Below are 19443 nucleotides of genomic sequence, written 5' to 3'. Positions count from 1 at the left end.
GAGAACTGAAGTCTTTAATTACATACTTAATCACAAGTTAACATTCAAAATTTTACTTCTATCCGGAAAGAATTTAGGAAAAAGTGATCCAAGGTGCTCTATTGTGTGTATTTGGGGCCATTCTCTTTTCATCTAGGCCCACAGGAATCTGTGTGGCTGAAATGCAGTAAGGAAGGTGGTGTGTTACTAAAGACCCAGAGGAGCCTGGCACTTTCAGAGGCCTGCCCCTAGTTGGAGGGGAGGAGCCAGCTGGGGGAAATGGACAGGAATGAACAGGCAGGTATGTAGCTTTCGTAGCAGTATGGAGGGCTTGTATGGAATAATCTTTAGGATATGTTCATCGTAGAAGAGAACTGGAGGCACAGGTTGTTTATCTATAGGAAAAATACAGGCATTGTTTGGAGGAGCACAGTTCTGTGTGGTTCCTTGTGGTGGTAGTGGTACCTCCAGGGCCAGTGTGGAAGCTGGATTGAGGATTAGTTTAGTATAAGAGGATCTGGTGACAATGCTCAGGTTACTACTAGGAGACTAGTTTTATTTGGTGATCTAGTGGTTACTAAGAATTTAGTATTTTACCTTATTGTATAGAGGTCATGAATGTGAGGGGTCAAAGTCACCTATAAAGGGTTGTTGACATGTTAATTATCTTTAAATATTTTATTGCTCTGTACTTTGAATTAATTAGCCTCATCTTGTCTGTGCGTGTGTAAAATCTATGTAATTGTTGATGATTCCCTGAGAGCAGTTGACAGAGAGCATTTGGATAGAAATGCAAAACATGCATATTTGTGAATCTCAGGTGGCGGAAGAGAGAAAAGCTTATGTACCTCTCCTTTGCCTCCAGGGTAGTAGTGGGGCAACATCACTCAGTCAGGTGGGGAGCCTGGCAGTTAAAGTGGCTTGTGGACTTGTCTTCACAAGGGATTAGTCTCCCTAAAATGTCTATTATAGAACAGCATGCACTTTTGAGGTATGGTGTCATTATAATTTTAATAGAACGTTGTTCTTAGGTTTCAGACGGGCAGTATTTTTTAAATTAAATTTTAATTCCAGTATAGTTAATGTAGTGTTCTTTCTATTAGTTTCAGGTGTACAGTAGAGTGATTCAATAGTTCCATGCATCACCCAGTGGCTCCTCACAAGTGCCCTCCTTCATCCCCAACACCTATTACCCCATCCCCCAACCCAACTCCCTTCTGGTAACCATCAATTTGTTCTCTGTAGTTAAGAGTCTGTTTCTTGATTTCTCTCTCTTTTCTTTCCCTTTTCTAGTTTTGATTCTTAAATCCCACAGATGAGTGAAATCCTATGGTATCTGTCTTGCTCTGACTGGCTTATCTCAGCATTATACTCTCTAGCTCCATCCATGTCCTTGCAAATGGCAAGATTTCACCCTTTTTAATGGCTGAATAATATTCCATTGTGTGTGTATATATATATAATATATATACAGCATCCTCTTTGTTCATCAATTGATTGGCACTTAGGCTATTTCCATAATTCGGCTATTGTTGATAATGCTGCTGTATAAACCTAGGGGGTCTATGTATCCCCTTCGAATTAAGTGTTTTCCTATTCTTTGAGTAAATGCCCACAGATGGGCAGCAGTGATCCTTCCCCACACTTGATGCTTTCTTGTTAAAACTGACTGCTCTGTGCCATAATTTAAAAAAGAACCCTTTTCTCCTTTTAATTCTTTCCTATAAATTGTTTATTGGCTTATTGTTTTAACCATCATTAACCAGGTCGAAGTTACTATCTTAGCAATGCCAGCAACATGCCTTAGAGTTGACTCTTTTGAGGAGAAGATTCTGGCACCTGGTGGGCAATCAGTCATTTAAGGTGTTCTTACAGTATAAATGGCATAAACACACTTTAGGAACCTTTATGTTACATAGACGAACATTTTTCTGATCAAATGTTTTCATTTTGCAAGCAAAATTTCACCCCATACCAAAATTTCTCACTTGTGCTATAATTGAGTGTCTATCAGTGATATAAAAAAATAAGAGATTTAGATAACACAGTAGCAGTAGCAACTAAACATCAAATTTATTTCTGGCAAATGACCTGAGAAATTTCCACTGGATAAGAAAAATGCAGTATATGTGCATCAGTCTTCTGTTGCTTCACTAACAAATTCCCTCAAGCCTCGTGATTTCACACGACACGCATCTATTAACTTATGGTTCTGTGGGTTCCAAGTCCAACACAGGTCTTACTGGGCTAAAATCAAGGTGTTGACAAGGACTGCATTCCTTCTGGAGGCTCTAGAGGAGAAACATTTCCTTCTTTTCCAGCTTCTAGAGAGTACTCCCATTCCATGACTTGAGGCCTCCTTCCGTCCTTAGCACCAGCAGGCTTGCACCATTCTGGCACTTTTTCCACGGTCACATTTGCTGCTGATCTCAGCCAGGAAAGTTTTCTGTGCTTTAAAGGCATAAGGCATAAGGACCCTTATGATGAGGTTAGGCTCCCCTACATAATCCAGGATTATCTTCCTATCTCCAGATCCTAAAGTTAATCACGTCTGTAAACCCCCTTTGCATGTGAGGTAACATATTTTCAGGTTCTGGGGATGGGGATGTCGACATCTTGGAGGGAGGGTATTTTGCCTACCATTCTATAGGGATACCTAACATGGATATCACTCAGTACTTTTCACGTGTATCCGTGATTTGTCACAGGTCTTTAACAAATTTTCATTTGGATATTTCATAGAGAAGAGTTGTGCCTATTTAAAAAAGAAAAGTTTTATTTTTTTGGATCTTAACCTGCTTATTAAAGCTAATATTCATTCTCTTTGTTTACTTTGATAGTGACAACCTGCTAAGGAGAGCGGCCTGTCAAGAAGCTCAGGTAATGTCGTTTAGCATGCTAAAATTAAAACCCGCTTTATCTCCATTGTGCAGAAAACTCCAGCTATTCTGGGGGACCTGCATGGTGCCTTGCATCAGTGCAGTTTCGGATTTTTTTTTTTTCCCCTACTATCAGGGGATGAGTCAGGCGGAGAGCCAGCTCTGAACAGAACGTGAGGAAGTTAACCATCTGGTGAAGAGCAGTTCTAACGCCCACCCCTTTAGACTTGTTTACTTCTGGATTAGTCCTAAGAACACATACACGGGCTGGTTGGAGCTCTGGGAATTTGTTCATGTCGGTGGTTGTCCTTAAAGATCGGGCCGAGCCTTGAGTCTTCCCTGATCCCAATAACCCCCAAGGATTTCCGTTCGGAACAGGTGTTACCTCTTAAAGTCAAATCTTCTTAAAGCTGTTGATTCATATTTTTAAAGCCTGTCTGTTCAGCAGTCGATTCATACCACGTGTGCATTGTTCTCCCAGGCCCATGATACTGTGCTTAAATATTCATGTATCTGGCTGTATTAATTATAGCTGAATTATAAATCCTTCTGAGTTTAAGACCACATTTTTGTTCTTTCTCTCCAAGTTTATATGTTATGCCTTGCAGGTGAATTTCCACAACCGAGTTGCTTTTTTGTTGTATGTCATTTAAGCTTATAATATCAGAACTACCAAAAAAGAAACCTGAAGTAAAAAACGACAAAGGTCTGATGTATTTAGTGAAAGGAGGTGGGTGACAGACCTCAGGTTTGTTACCAAAATGCTTCCATGGATGATGATGACAATAGATGCTATTAATACATTCTTCACTTTGGTGGCAATTTGACTCTTCTAAATCTGTGTTTTAAGAATTCGATTACTTTTCCATTTGTTTATCTCCTATGTCTCTGCTGTTGTGAAAATGAATGATCCTGGGATCCTGAGCCTGGGTGTCTCAGTGGTTGAGCATCTGCCTTTGGCTCAGGGTGTGATCCTGGAGACCTGGGATCGAGTCCCACATCGGGCTCCCTGCATGGAGCCTGCTTCTCCCTCTGCCTGTGTCTCTGCCTCTCTCTCTCTCTCTGTCTCTCATGAATAAATAAATAAAATCCTTATTTTTAAAAAAGAAAATGAATGATCCCCACCCCAAGGAGCAGTGATCCCCACTGGCAAAGCTTGGGAGGGGAACCTTTTCTTGGTCTCCCTAAGGAAGAGTGTCGCAGGGTCCTCTCCTTGTGAAGGAAATGCCTCCTCCCTCTGCTCTGAGTGCCATCTTGTCCTTTCTCAGAGACTCTTCCTCTTCTTGCTGCTCGCTCTTGTATATTTACCTCTTCCCCTGCCTCTAGTTCTTTCCTTCTCAGCACCCATGGAGCCCCTTCCATCTGGCAAATGGAAGTAAATTCATCCTTGGAGCCTACTCTACTTACTTTTCCTGTTTATGGCTTCCGTTTACAGACTAAATTCTTAAAAGAATGATTTTTTTTAATCTCACATAAACTCAACTCATTGTAGTCTTATGTAAGCTCCTTAACGCACCATAAACCTGAGCTGAGAGTTGCGGGTAAATAAGAACTGTAGAGACTAGGAAACCAGGACAAAGGAGAATAATCTGGAACTGTAGATCTGGACTCTGGTAGGTCAGAGAAACTGGCTAACTGAATAATTTCTGGCTACATTCCAGAAGTACGGATAACAAAAGAACACATTACAGTGTTTGGAGATTTGGCAGCAAAATATTAAGGTTGAATTCAGTAAAAGTGACAACAGAGTAGAAATTATAATGTACCAGAAATCTTCACAAAGAAACAGGATATCTTCCTGAAGCATTCAGAAAAAGTGTATTTTTTTAAAGCAAGAAATAGACCGTGGTGAGAACGGCTCTCCGGTGGACTGTCAGGGAGGTGGTGGTCACTTAATAAAAGGGCCACTTCATAAAAATCATGGTAGAGCTCATTTTTTTCTCCTGTCTTTACTTTGTGCTTCCATACCGGAGTCCTGCCTCCTTGGCCGTGACCTGCTCCCCACCATCAAAGACTCCACATTTTGACTCTGGTGCTTTCCTACTTCTTTCTGTTTGGTGGCCTTCCCCAGTCCAGGTGGATTAGCAGTGCTCACGTTCGTTCCTATTTTGACTCTGCACCTCCTTTAACTGATTCTCAGAGCTGACAAAGTAGAAGTTGGGGTTTTGGAATTAGATATAAATACTAGGCTGATAATTTATTAACTATGTGACTTTGAGGGACTTAATCTTTCTGAATCTTGGTTTTCTAAACTTTTGAAATGAGGACATTTAATTACCTCCTAAGTTTCTGAGAGCTAAGAATAATGTGCAGGAGAGCGGCAAATACTAGGTGCTTAGTAAATATTAATTATATTTCCTTCCCTTGCCAGTTGATGTTGTTTATTATTATTATTTATTTATTTCAAGTCTCTAAAGTCTAGTTAGTTAACATATATGGTAAAATTGGTTTCAAGAGTAGAATGTAGTGATTCATCACTTCCGTACAATACCCAGTGCTCATCACAAGTGCCCTCCTTAATCCCCTAGTTGATGCTATTTACTTATCAAGTTATATAAGGCTGTAAAGAGGAGGAGGCAAATAGATTATTAGGTTTATTTTTTATATGTGTGAAGATTAATTGGTAACACAAAGGTTCTTTATGAATAAGCTTTAGTAATAAATTGAAGGAGAAAAAGGTTATATTATTCTGAAGACTAAGGACAGTTGGATTAAACTTCCCTTTTGATAGACTGTGGCCTTGCTGGTTATGTGTTTATAATAGGCATAGCCATGTCTTGTAGAGAAAAGAAAAGCTACCTATCTCTAGTAGATGAAGCAGGTTTTTAAAAAATTATTATTATTATAAAAATTTTAGCTGATTATCATTAAATAATGGTAGACTTGGTGATGGTTCATGGTATTTTTGTCAATATGAAATTATGAAAGGATATTTTAACCCCCAGGGTACATACCATGTCTTCTGGAAGTAGATTTCTTTGTAATGAAAGAATATATGTAATCACTAACTGAATATAAAAGACATTTGCTGAAAACTTTCCTTTCTTCCTTCCTAGGTGTTTGGCAATCAACTCATTCCTCCCAATGCACAAGTGAAGAAGGCAACGGTGTTTCTCAATCCTGCAGCTTGCAGAGGGTAGTTCAGTTTGTGGTTTGTCACATAAAGTTTTCCTGAGGGGGGAGAAAGTCACAGAATATCAGGCAGCTAGTTGGATTGCATGGAATTGGAAAAAGTAGGTTCAGTACTCGTTTAGCAATGAGATTAATTTGTAATGGAGAAAGAGCGGTTAATGAGCTATAACTGTAAAGTTAACTGATGCTTAGCAAACTTGTCTAATTGAAGTTTAATAAAAATTCCAGAATTAGGGGCGCTTGGATGGCTCATTTGGTTGGGTGGCCAGCTCTTGGTTTCGGCTCAGGTCATGATCTCAGGGTCCTGGGTTGGAGCCCTAGTGTTGGGCTGCATGGGGTGGGGTGCTGGGGGGGTGGTTTGCTTTAGGATTCTCTCACTCATTTCCTCTGCCCCACCCCCCAAATAAGTAAATAAATAAATCTTAAAAAAATTCCCAGAATTAATACTCTCAAGTGAATCTTACCTGCTTGTGACAGCTCCTGCTGTTGTGATCTACATAATTGAGCCTTGGGGGTGCCTGGATGGCTCTGTGGTTGAGCATCTGTCTTTGGCTCAGGTCATGATCCCCAGGTAGTGAGATGGAGTCCCTGTATCGGGCTCCCTGCAGGGAACCTGCTTCTCCTTCTGCCTATGTCTCTGCCTCTTTCTGTGTCTTTCATGAATAAACAAACAAAATATATTTAAAAAAAAAATTGGGCCTTCTCTGTCCAGGATGTTCCATGGTAACCTAGAGCATTGATAGGCTTGTGAAGTCAGAAACATTCTTTCCAAAAGGAATGAGTCTTGATCTAGATCTTAGAGGTCAGCAGAGGGAGAACACTTAGTCTTCCTGACTGAGGAAATGGCCCAGGGGGGCGGGGGCCTAGCCTTAGGAGTAACTAGTGATGTTCCTTGCTGTGTCACCGGCCAGTCTGTGACCTGCTCTAGCTGGCCTGGAAAAGTTGTGTGAAGGAATTGTGGGAATTTAGGTGTAAAGAAGAGTTGGGACTTTGGTGGATAATCATGTGTTTATGTTCATTGTATCAAGGTCCCACCCTGGTGCAGAATGTTGAAAGTGGGGGAGGCTGTATGTGTGTGTAGCAGGGCAGAGGGTCCGTGGAAATTCTCTGTAATTTCTGCTCATTTTTACTCTGAACTTAAAAACTGCTCTAAAAAATAAAGTCTATAAATTTTTAAAAAGTACCATAAGCAAAAAAAAAAAAGTTTCAATATTAGTTACTATTCTCATTCAGTTGGAGAAGTGAATAAAAGAGACCTTGAAGGCTTTTAGAGGAAATCATTTAAAACTTAAAATTATTTTCTAAAAAGCGTAAGAATGAAAAGTTTGTATGTGAGGTGGGGAGGTGAGTAATAGCTTTTATTATCCCTAGTGACCAGAACAATTCTTTTTGTCTTTGCTGAGGATCGGAAAATTAATAAATATGTATTAGGTTGGATTCTAGAGATCAAAGTCAAATGATGTCAAGATATTAAGAACAACAAAGACTAGTTGGGACCAGCTTTTAAGTGGTCTTTTGTAAGATGCAGGGTTTCTGAAATAAGTTTCTCTAGTAATTTTAGAGTATGGATTTACAAATATAAACACAAATCATACTTTTTTTCGGGGGGGGAGTGGGGGGTGTTGAGTGAAAGCCTGAGCAGGAAGGGGCAGAGTGGGGAGAGGGAGGGAGAGACAGAGAATCCTAAGCAGGCTTCATACCCAGCATGGGGCCTGATACAGGGCTGTCTCACAACCCCCAAGATCATGATCTGAGCTGAAGTTGAGAGCCACCCAGGCGCCGCATGCCTTATTTTAAATTCTGCAGTTTAAGGTATTTGTCTATAGATTGTCTAAACTGGCTCTGGGACACTGCCTAATTCTACTGGACTGGCTTTGTTAGAGCCACCTCCCTCCCCCATAAACACACCAATCTTAATGCCTATTGATCATTCTTGTTTAATAACCAACACATGAACAGGTTGTCACAGTATCTAAGATAATTAAACAGTGGGGGTCTGTGGCAGGAGCTAGCACAGTGTTTGAGGGATCGGACTTGTATACTCTTTGTGATATGGGAATTACTGGACTTAAATCCTCAGTATGCTCATCTGTAAAGTGGGAAAAGTAATAGTTCATACCTTATAAATTTGCCGTATAGAATAGGTGCCTTTGTAGTTAAGCGAGATAATGCCTATGACATGTTCAGCATTTCTACTTCATGGTAAGCACTGGATGAAAGGAACATAAGCGACTGTGATTATTATTAACACGTTAGCTAGGTTCAAAGCATTCTCTCCTTTCCTCCCCCATTCTTCCCAAAAGTGCTTGTGCCTCTGGCTACTTTAATATAACTGTTCTAGCTATTTCTTTAGAGACCTGTTAGTTAGGAACTTGCTAATTCTGATAGAGAAAAATTTATGACCGTTGGTTTGTTATAATCTGTCATTTTAAGTTCCTACTTACAAGGGATAATTACGTTAAAAAATAAACTTTTTCAGAACAGTTTTAGGTTCTGTTTACATTTTTACATATAAATGTGTTGGCATTTTTAAAGGTGAATTACTGTTTAAAAGTATAGCATTTTTTAGCTTTGTGCAGTGGCAGTATCGTAGCCAATGAGGTTTATCCGAGGCACGATTGTTGCTAATTAAAAGTATAGCATTTTTATCTTTTAAAGTGAGGCTATGGGGAAAAAAAAAAAAAGTGAGGCTATGGAAAGTCTTCTAAAATTATTGTCCCCTTTCGCAAGGTGAATCCTTGCATGCTTCTAGGTATCAGCCACTCTGAAACTCTCCAGCATGTTTTTTTTCCTAAAGCTTTCACTATTTAATTGCACTATTTTTGTCATCTTGGCTCTACTCTAACATATAATATATAATTCATCATGTAGCTATTTCATTATGTAGTACTGGTTTAAAGCTACATAGGCGCTTTAAGAAATAAGATAACTGTGTGTTTAGCGTTAATAAATAATACATTAAGAAGTAATTATTTTTGCGTGTGTATGTGGACCTGGAAATTGCAGTAGGTATATAAACTTTGTATTTAGCCTTAGTGCTATCTCACCATTAATTATATAATAAATAATGCATTTCTTACTGGTAACACTTGTTTTTCAATCTTTTATATGGAACATTGGAATTTTAGACATTTTCCATAGCCGTGGCATCACACAAAGATGTGAATAAAAGCCTTAAATGTTCAAATCATTATTTCTTTAACTTGGAGGAGGTTATAGATTTGTTGTAAATAATTAATATAGCCGATTGAAACTTGTCCAGAGTTTTGCTTCTTAGCGAGAGCTCATCTATCTCCACTGATCTTTTCTTATCAACCCAGTAAGGAAAACAACCCTGGAAGTAGAAACATTCGTAGTATCAGCCCTTTGTTGTTGGGTTAAGCCCCAGAAGTAGTGAGCTGGAGAGGGGGAATTTTCATTTAGTCTTTCCTGTTCATTCTGATAAGCATTCAGAGCAGGAGAAAGGGCAGGGGATATTTGTGTGATTTGCTTACAACATGCTCAAGTAGGCCCTTGATTTGAGATACCTTTTTTAAATGTTTCTTGTGAAAATTTGTCCAATTTTTCTATTTCTGTTTTAATTCATAAGAAGTATTACATGTTTCTGTCTGCCCTTTGGTGGTTATTTTTTAAAGAATGTTGAATTTGGTTTGTGCTTGACTCTACATGCTCTTCATTAGTTGCCATGGCACCTCTTGCTAGTATAAAATACTCTTGAGAAAGTCAAAGCATGTTTTTTTTTTTAAAAAGGTTTTTTAAAAAAAATGACTAAACGTGGATGTGGAAGTTACATGTTCGTTGTTTTATAAGTTCTAGTTTTTGTTTTTTTTCTGATGCAGTAGTTGAAAATACTTAGGTGAATAACAGGTTCACTGATTGGTATGTTCAACTTTGAAACTATGCCATTGGGACTTTCTGCAACTTTTGGATTCTTTGATTCCTGGGCTGTTTTTCTGACTCCTGACCTTAATTGGACAAGAATCACTGTCAAAGATGTGGCTTTTAAAACACACACACACACACACACACACACACACACACATGCTCTCTTCTCTCTCTCTCTCTCTCTCTCTCTCTCTCTGTCTTCAAAGGGCTCTTTAACTGTTTCTGTTCTCACAAGGCTTCACAATCGTGTTGTTTCCTTTCCTGCAGAACTTACATATCTACATGGGGGGCAGGTTCGTTTATTCATACCTTAGTGTATTAATTGATCAGATGCTTATTAAGTATCTTGTAAGTGTGCCAGACATAATCCTAGAGGCTGAGGGACTCAGGATTATAGGATTTGGTGTCTTTTTTGCAAGGCTTCCAGTCTTGTCCCAAAGACTGTCTTGCAAATCACTGGTTGTCAGTGCCCTATGAAAATTCCTAATAGAGGTATGTACAAAGTGATAGGGCAACCAAGAGAAGGATGTGATTCAGACAAGCTACTGATTATCCTAAAGTTGCGTTAGATAATTTCAGACTTTTCCTTTCTTAGTGGAAATTTTGCCTTCATGGAAAAGCATTTTGCTCCTTCCTCTGGGATGTCACTACAGGTTTGAAACTCAAGAAATAGAGATACCTTAGTATTTCAAATTGTTCAAAATGATATATTTTTTCCCTCAAAAGTTGTATCCACTGAGCTAGAATCTATATTCTGTGGGGTTCAAATTATTCCCTTGGGAATGTATATGTTAAATATATTCTCTTCCCTCTACCACTGGAATATAAATAAGTTCTATGAGGACTGACAACATCACCCTTAAGTTGGAAGTGTTTGTCTCCTTTGTCATGTTGTATCCCTAGCTCTTACACCTGTGGCTAGCACATAGTGGGTGCTCAAGAAATGCTTGCTGAATGCATCAAACATTGTGTCCTGAGTAGGGCCATATGTAGTGTACATTCTTCTTCTAGAGAAACTAGATTGGAACTGCAAGCATCCCAAGTAGGTAAGAGCTGTTTGTATTCAAAGGTAAACTGGAGGCCCCAGAGTAGTGACGTCTCCATTTCTACCCATAGAACCTGATAACTTGTTTGACTTCCTATACTTGCACAAATGAAGGAAACCTGTGTTCTTAGGCTGTTTCTTGTTCTACTCTAGTGAAGGTGGTTGGGCTTTTTATTCTTCCTCTTGAGAACTTGGTCAAAATTTTTGTATTTTTTCCTTTGTCTACAGCAAAGCCAGGACTCTATTTGAAAAAAATGCTGCCCCGATTTTACACTTATCTGGCATGGATGTGACTGTTGTTAAGGTAAGAACACTCCAGAGTGTTGATTTTATCCAAGCTACCACTCCTTACAACTTATCCTCTTCTCTTGACTTTGTAGCAGAAATCACTTATCACGTAAGAGGCTGGGAACAGAGAAATCAATGTTGTGTCTTTGTTCTGATCATTAATAAAAGTGGTTTTGTTTTTTTCAAAGCATTGTCAGCTTTTCATTTTCAGAATAAGATTAGATGGAGGCATGAACTGGATTTCTTTCATCTGAAAGCTAGGATGTGGAATTATTGTCTCTTGAAAGATGAAAGTGGTTCTAGCTATAACAATTTCTTTCCTGAAAATAAAAAAATTTCCAGTTTGAGTAGTTAATTTAATTTCTTGGTAGTTCCACAGACAGGTAAACATTTTCTCTGGCAAGGAATTTTAAATGTTAAAGCTTTAGAATTTGCAGTATTCAGCTAAAAAAGGGGACAAAGATAAGTTAGCAGGAACTGTGCTAGATAGAAGACACCCCAAAACTCTGTTGACTTTTAAGTGATATGTGTGTATGCATTTGGTGAAAATCACTCTTGTTATGTTTGTAAATCTGTGGTTTATTTTTAATATTACACAGTTTCATGAAATCAGAGATTAAAAGGTAATTTAGTCCACTTTACCATGAAATGTTGACCTCTTTTGTCCAAGTGGTCTGTGATGTGGTCTTCCAGTTGTCTGTCTCCAGGGATGAGAGAAAGGGGAAGAGAATTAACATCAATGTGAGTGTTTGTAATGCATGTTACGACCCAGTGTATGAGAGATCCTAGCATGGTTACATGAAAGCGCTCCCTTGAATGTTCACATGAACTCAAATCAAATGATCTGGACCTAGAGCTGTCTTTTAGGGGAAACTGTTTTATATATTAAAGGTCTTTAGTGGTTCTAGAAATAGTCAAGTTCTATTCTTGAATGAATTTTGATGAGCCAACATTTTCAGGGAATTTGTTCTTTTCGTCTAGGTTTCAAATTAATTGGTATCAAGTTCCTAATTTCCTCTTCTTGCAAGTTTATGTAACATTTGTGATATCTTGGGCAGCCTGGGGGGCTCAGTGGTTTAGCGCTGCCTTTGGCCTGGGGTGTGATCCCGGAGACCCAGGATCCAGTCCCATGACGGGCTCCCTGCATAGAGCCTGCTTCTCCCTCTGCCTGTGTCTCTGCCTCTCTCTCTGTGCCTCTAATGAATAAATGAATAAAATCTTAAAAAAAAAAAAAAACAAAAAACCAAAACATTTGTGATATCTCATTTTAATCATAATATTTATTTGTGCCATTTTTTTCTCTCAGTAGTCTTGTGAGAGGTGTGTCAATGAATCCTTGCCAAGAATCATTTTTTGGCTCGTTGATCTTCTTGTTTATGTTTCTTTCATGAATTTCTAGTGTTTTTTACTGTTTCCTTCATTCAACTTCCTTTAGATTTTTTCCTGCTGTTCTGTTCTGACATTTTAACTTGGATGCTTACTTACTTTTTACCCTTTTCTAATTTATGGAAAGCTATAAATTTCTCTCTATTGCTTCAACTGCATCTTCTAAGTTTTGGGTCTAATATTTTCATTACCATTCATTTAAAAATATTTTCTAATTAACGTCATGATTTTTGCCTGACCTACAAGTTATTTAGACATGTTTTAAAATTTCCCAAAATAAAGTTTTTCTAGTTAATCTTTTTATTAATGGTTTCTTATCTAATTGCATTATGGTCAACAAATATAGTCAATACACTTCCAGCATTTGAAAGTTTGGGTTCTGTTTTATGGCCTACTGTGTGTTTTGTTTTCATAAATGTTCCCCGTATGCCTAAAAGGAATATGTACCACTTACTGGGTACCATGATCTACACATGCCCAGTAAATCAAGTCTGATCATTGTGTGGTTCTAGTCTTCTGTGTCCTTACTGACTTTTTTCTTCTGCTTTAACTATAAATTATGAAGGGGGGGGGGGCGCGGGTTAGTTTAGAACTCTTCCACTGCTATTGGGGATTTTCTGTTTATGTAGTTTTGTTCATTTTTGCTGTTTATATTTTGAGATGATGTCAATAGATGCTTACAGGTTTCAAATCACTTCATTTTTCTGGCATTTTGACCCTGTCTTAGAGCAATTCTCTTCAGCCCCAGCACTGCCTTGGCCACGGTCTGTGTATCTTACTTAGATTTCTTAGTGACTCTAGTAACTTACTTTGGTTAGTTTTTGCTTGATGTGATATTTTTATTCCTTTACTCTCAGCCTTTGTGTGTCTTTATATTTTAGATGCTTTATTGGTAAGGCATGACAGGGTATTTAAAAGATCCAATCATTTTTTCCCTCTTTTTACTGGATAACTGAACCCATTAATGTTTATTGTAATTATTGCTATATTTATTTCTATACTAGTGATATACTGCTAGTATAACACACTACCTTGACAGCTGCTTCTCTGCTTAAGGTTCTGTTGCTCAGCGGTCTGTTCAGAGCTGCCCTTGTGGTGGTCTCACCTTGTGCTGGGCTCCTTTGTGTCAAGGCTGAGGAGGGATGGCCTAACTCATGAATCTGTAGGTGGGCTCTGCTTTTGTCTGGCTCAGAGGGTCCCCAGCAGGCATCTTCACATGGTAGATGGGTTCTCTGAAGTAAATTATAGACATCATGTTATTTTTACCCCTAGATACTTCAGTATGCACTTTTTTTTTTTTTTAAAGATTTTATTTATTTATTCATGATAGTCAAAGAGAGAGAGAGAGGCAGAGACACAGGCAGAGGGAGAAGCAGGCTCCATGCACCGGGAGCCCGATGTGGGATTCGATCCCGGGTCTCCAGGATTGCGCCCTGGGCCAAAGGCAGGCGCCAAACCGCTGCGCCACCCAGGGATCCCCAGTATGCACTTTTTATTAAAAAAAAATAAGGCTACTTTTCTGCATAACTGCAGTGTCATTATCATACCCAGCAGAAGTAGCAGTCCTCCAGTCAAGACCTATTGACTTGATTCACTTTTCTTTATTTAATATCACTAGGCCACTTTATATTTTTTATCCTTCCTTTGTGCATTTGGAATTTTCTTCTTAACACCAGAGCCTCAAATATGTTAGCCCTACAAAAGTGATCTTTTAAATTATAGTCTATTAAGTCTGTTGAAATATTTTTGAAGTTTGGTTCTTTCATTCATGTACTTATATTAACTTTTTTGCAAGTATTGACTGCCTACTGTGAGCTAAGCCCTGTTCTAGGTTTTGGGGATATAGTCTGAACAAAATAAACTTTTCCATGTCTGTTGCCAAAGAGCTTCCATTGAAAGTGGGAAAGGGAGAGATGCAGATAAGAAACAGATGCAAAAACTTTAAAATAAAAATGTAAAATACTGAAACAAAACAAAACAAAACAAAAACCAAAAACATAAGGTTTGTCAGCAACAACTCATGGTGATGAGTGCCAAGAAGAAAAGTCAAGCAGAGTAAGGGGACTAGGAGTAATGGGGGTATTAGTTTATTTCAGAAGGTCAAAGACGACTGGTTTGAGGAGATGACCATTTGGACACCTGCTGCAAAGGAGTGAGGCCTGCAGATGCAGGAGGGAAAGAATCTGGGCTGAGGATATTGCATTTCTAGGACTCTGAAGCAGGAGTGTATTTGACATGTTTGAGGAATAGTAAGGAGGCCAGTGTCTGTTTTGTAAAAGATTGCAATTTACATATTCAGTAAGATGCCTTTCATCTCTGTTGTTGATAGCATCATATAAAAAAAGGCTTGGGCTGCCTGTATGGCTGAGTCAGTTAAGTGTCTGACTTGATTTCAGCATAGGTCTTGATTTCACAGTTGTGGTTTCAAGCCTTGAGTTGGGTTCCACTATGGAGTCAACTTGAAAAAAGGTTCAAGGGAGAGCCCCAAAGAAATGTCACTAGCAATCTACCTTCAGTTGGATGTCACTCCACTGAACTGCTCACTTGGAGTACAGACCTTCAGTTGGTAACTAACCTACTTGTATTTTAGTATATTGTTTCCACATTTCTCCATCTTGTCCCCAAGGATATCATCACTTAGCTTGCCAGGTGCCTGCTGAAGAGTAGATACAGCGTCCGTCTGGTTTCCTGTATCTGCTGATCTAGTAATGTCAAAAAAGATGAGAATAGTCTGAAAAGCCTCATTCTTAGCAAACCCATACTGATTCCCAAGGATTATTTATTTGGGGGTACTCACAAACTGTCATTTTAATCAGGATTGACATCTATCCTTTTAAAAAAAATTTAGTATTTGCAAATGTGTAACTATAAAGCCAGCCATTTCATTTTTAGAATAAAAGGGGGATAATTCATCATAAAATTCATGGTGTTAGTTTAGGGACTTTCTTTTTCCTCTGTGTTAACTGTGCTTACATGCTTTAAGCCTATTTGAGATTCAAATCTTTAATTTTTGCCTGTTAGTGTGTCTAGTACAGTATCAATAGGAAGCGATGTTTTCTATGTTAATATTAGCTGCATTATGTCTTTTAAAATTTAATGTTTGCTTTTAGAGGCAGCAGCTTAGATGATTCATTGAAGTCTGCATATGTATCTGAGAGGAAATAATCTCAATAAAAATGGTGAGGTTTGGGTACTGTTTCGTTGCTACTCTGAATCACACCTGTGCCTTACTGTCTAGTCCTAACAAAGCCTAACCTTTCATTTAGATAGCGTACCAGTCATGAGCAGTTACCTTGCTAGTTGCTTTATATGCTGCTTTATAACAGTACTATGGGGAAGCTATTATTACCGCAACTCCAATACACATAATTTCATTGATAAGGAAATTAAGATCCTGAAAGTTTAAGGCCACTCAGCTTGAGAGTAGCAGAGTTGGGGTTTAATCTGGGTCTCTTGGGCTCCCAAATCTGTACTTTTTTCATTACATCTGCTTCTCTCTATTTGCATATAGACCTGACTTCCTGCTTTCAGATGAAAGATGTCGGGTAAATAGTGTAATAGAATCTGCACTGGACTGGAAATGAGTCCTTTGAATAGACAACTGTATAACCAGAGACAAATCATTGGGTTTGGGTTTTGTTTTTAAAGGAAGGTTAGGGGCGCATGGCTGGCTCAGTTGGTTAAGTGTCGGCTCAGGTCATGATCTCGGGGTCCTGGGATTGAGTCCCACATCGGGCTCCCTGCTCAGCAAGGTGTCTGCTGCTTCTCACTCTCCCTATGTGTGCTCTCTGACTCAAATAAATAAATAAGATCTTTTAAAAAAAATAAAGGAAGGTTGAAGATGGTTTCTGAGTTCCCTTTCAGCTCTAAACAGTATAAAACTGTATATATGATTGCTTTGATAACTGTTGTTTTTCATGTCTATTAATTATGTAGAATTTAAGGAAAGACTCTGTGTAAAACTTTAAAGAAAATGTCCCATGTTTTTACATCTTTGATCTTATGCCCCTGGGATGATAGATTTACCAAAGACTTCTTTTTGTATTTCAGACTGATTATGAGGGCCAAGCCAAGAAACTCCTGGAACTGATGGAAAACACAGATGTGATCATTGTTGCAGGAGGAGATGGGACATTGCAGGAGGTATGGCTGTTTTTCTGTTTGAAACCATTTTGAAGGTGAGGACAATGGAAATTAGATCTTAGAGCAATGGTATAAGTGGTTATAATTTAAGGAAATGATTTCTTTGTATTTTTTAGAACCCTCACTCTCTGAAACAGGCTTAGCATTACATTTTTGTCATGCACTTTTATTTCATTGTTTTGTATAAACTTTATACCCAGCATATAAGGGGAGTTTTGTTTTATCAAATTTAAGTTGGATAAAATTGCATAAATAAGAAATGGTGGTGGGTATGATGTAACTTTTTATATTTTGGAGACTAATGGAGTAGCCCTGTTTGGGAGCTAGGGAATCAGTTTTAATTATGAGGGATGGTTCTTATAAAATAAACCTAGATCCCCTCCAAAAAAAATGTGTTCTCACATTTTTTCTATTGCATGGAATGTTACCTGGTAAGAGTATAGTTAGAGGCTGCAGTCTACAGGTTCAGGTATACGATCTACTTTTGTTTTAAAATCTCATGTCCTTATGCTAACTCTGGTCCAATAAGGACAGTAAGTACATTGTCCTAGAAGTGCTTTTCCTTTTGAGGGCAATAGACTGGAACCTTCATTACATATTGGAAACCGCTGAAGAGCCCAGTGCAGGCGCCCCTCTAACTGCTCAGTGCTCCTATCCTGAGGGCCATAATTCACATCTGGGCCTCCCTTCTGATGGGCTCTCGCCTCCATTGGGTAGTTTCATCAGTGTCAAGGGATCTGGAGCTAACAGCAGACAGAACAGTGTCCTACGTTTGACTTAGCAGTTATGTGAGCCTTAGTAAGCTTCTTTTAGAAAGGCTGTGCTAATGATCCAGTAATTGTTTTTATAGCTTTTTAATGAAGTGTGAAGAATACTGATAGCATGCCAACAAAGAAGGAAGTAGACCTCATGACAGCCCCATTTAATCCTGCAATGCAGTGAGGCAGGAGGTGAAGGGAGAAGATTGACCAGTCTTTACTTTACAAAATGTTTTTAAGAAATATACCAAATCATTTGTGTATTTGGTGTAATCTCAGTCATCCAAAAATAGGCAGTGAATAAAAAAAGTATTGGAGGGAAATATGCCAAAACATAAGCAAATGATGGTTATGTCATGGTGGGATAATGAGAGAGTAGTTTCTTCTTCACGTATTTTTTTACCACTTCTACAAGGCACATGTATTACATTTAAAATTAAAAAACAATGATGTACACATTCAAATTAAAAATATCTTTTAAAAGATGGGATCCCTGGGTGGCGCAGTGGTTTGGCGCCTGCCTTTGGCCCAGGGCACGATCCTGGAGACCCGGGATCGAATCCCACGTCAGGCTCCCGGTGCATGGAGCCTGCTTCTCCCTCTGCCTGTGTCTCTGCCTCTCTCTCTCTCTCTCTCTGTGACTATCATAAATAAATAAAAATTAAAAAAAAAAAAATATCTTTTAAAAGAGGAGCTGCTGTTCCCCTGGCCTTCATATTCCTGGATAAGAAATCTTTATTGAGCACAGACTTCTCTGTGTGCATCAAAGTGTTATTTTTGTTCCTGTGTGAGCACTTGTAATGGAAAGTAGGTTCCTCTGTATGATTGATGTGTGCCTCACATTTGTATCCATTTTATAGAACTCAAAACAATATTGCTAATGTAATATGGAGGTTTCATAATTATTTCATCTTAGCCTTTATTGGACTATTGATCTTAAGTCAAGAATCAAATCTAATTTTACTCTGATCCCTTTGCAGAACACTGTATGTTTTAAGAGCCAGTACATCTTTTGACATGGTTTCTAGGAACAAAACAGGAACAAGTTTGTGATCCATGAAAATTGAATCCAATTTTTGTTTGAGAGGGGAAATACAGGTTGTTTATAATAATTTTTTTTAATGTTTGTAGGTTATTACTGGAGTTCTTCGAAGAGCAGATGAGGTGAGCTTTCAAGAAAGAGTAATTGCATTTTAGCTTTTTACATTTCTGTGCTTTTTATCTTCTCTTACCTTTTTTCACCATTTTATATTTTAAGGTGGGCACAAATTGTGCTTCCTTGGGTTTTAGCAAATAAAGTACTGTTGCCCGTGTCCTAGAACACTTTGATTAATCTGTAGGGGACTCCTCTGCTTTAGTATTCCAGAGCACCCGAGAGCTTTTACCAGAAAAGCTATTGTTTGAAATATAAATTTTTCCCATGGAACCTTCTCTTCACAGAATTCCTTCATAAATAAATGATGGTATATTCATATACTGGAAGCCATGTAGCAGTAAAAACGAATGAATTAGATCTATAAATATCTATAAATATTTATAGATATATATGCCTATAAATCTATAAATATTTATAGATTTATAGACATATATACATATAAATATCTATAAAATTATTAAATCTAAAAAATATTGAGTAAAAAAGGCTCGTTGCCAAAGTATGTTATGCATTTCTACAGAGTTTTGCATTCAGAAAGCAATATTATTAATGGATATGTAAATATGTCATAAAAGAGTAATAATGTGACAAGAAAGGCATCACAGCATCCAGGGTACTGGTTTCCTCTGGGAAGGGAGAAGAGGGCTAGGGATGAAGGACTGCTACTTGAACTTGCTTATTGTCTTTGCCTTTTTTACACTTGAGATAGTTTATAAAGAGCTGTCATTAGTTACTGTACAAATGTTAGATACTTCTAGTTGAATTTTATCCACAACTTTTTCAGCTAGTGTG

The 19443-nt window shown here is 38.3% G+C and overlaps 1 protein-coding gene and 1 pseudogene across 5 annotated transcripts in view; both read left to right on the top strand.

The window, feature by feature from the left end:
* The window catches only part of AGK (acylglycerol kinase), an 80949-nt gene that overhangs the window by 22714 nt on the left and 38792 nt on the right, over positions 1 to 19443 (top strand). For all 5 annotated transcript variants that reach the window (XR_005371229.1, XR_005371230.1, XM_038559379.1 and 2 more), the window contains exons 3-7: positions 2820 to 2859; positions 5915 to 5994; positions 11149 to 11224; positions 16645 to 16737; positions 18627 to 18659. Coding sequence is in view for 3 of the 5 variants with exons in the window: in XM_038559379.1 (XP_038415307.1) it covers positions 2820 to 2859; positions 5915 to 5994; positions 11149 to 11224; positions 16645 to 16737; positions 18627 to 18659 (322 nt within the window). In the remaining 2 variants the exon portion in view is untranslated. The remainder of the gene's footprint in view (positions 1 to 2819; positions 2860 to 5914; positions 5995 to 11148; positions 11225 to 16644; positions 16738 to 18626; positions 18660 to 19443) is intronic.
* LOC119869639 lies at positions 8558 to 8721 on the top strand (annotated as a pseudogene).

The sequence above is a fragment of the Canis lupus genome, chromosome 16 (genome assembly GCF_011100685.1).
Source record: "Canis lupus familiaris isolate Mischka breed German Shepherd chromosome 16, alternate assembly UU_Cfam_GSD_1.0, whole genome shotgun sequence".
NCBI classification, from domain to species: domain Eukaryota; kingdom Metazoa; phylum Chordata; class Mammalia; order Carnivora; family Canidae; genus Canis; species Canis lupus.
Note: the sequence above shows the minus strand (reverse complement) of the source record. Positions and strands in the feature narration are given on the sequence as shown.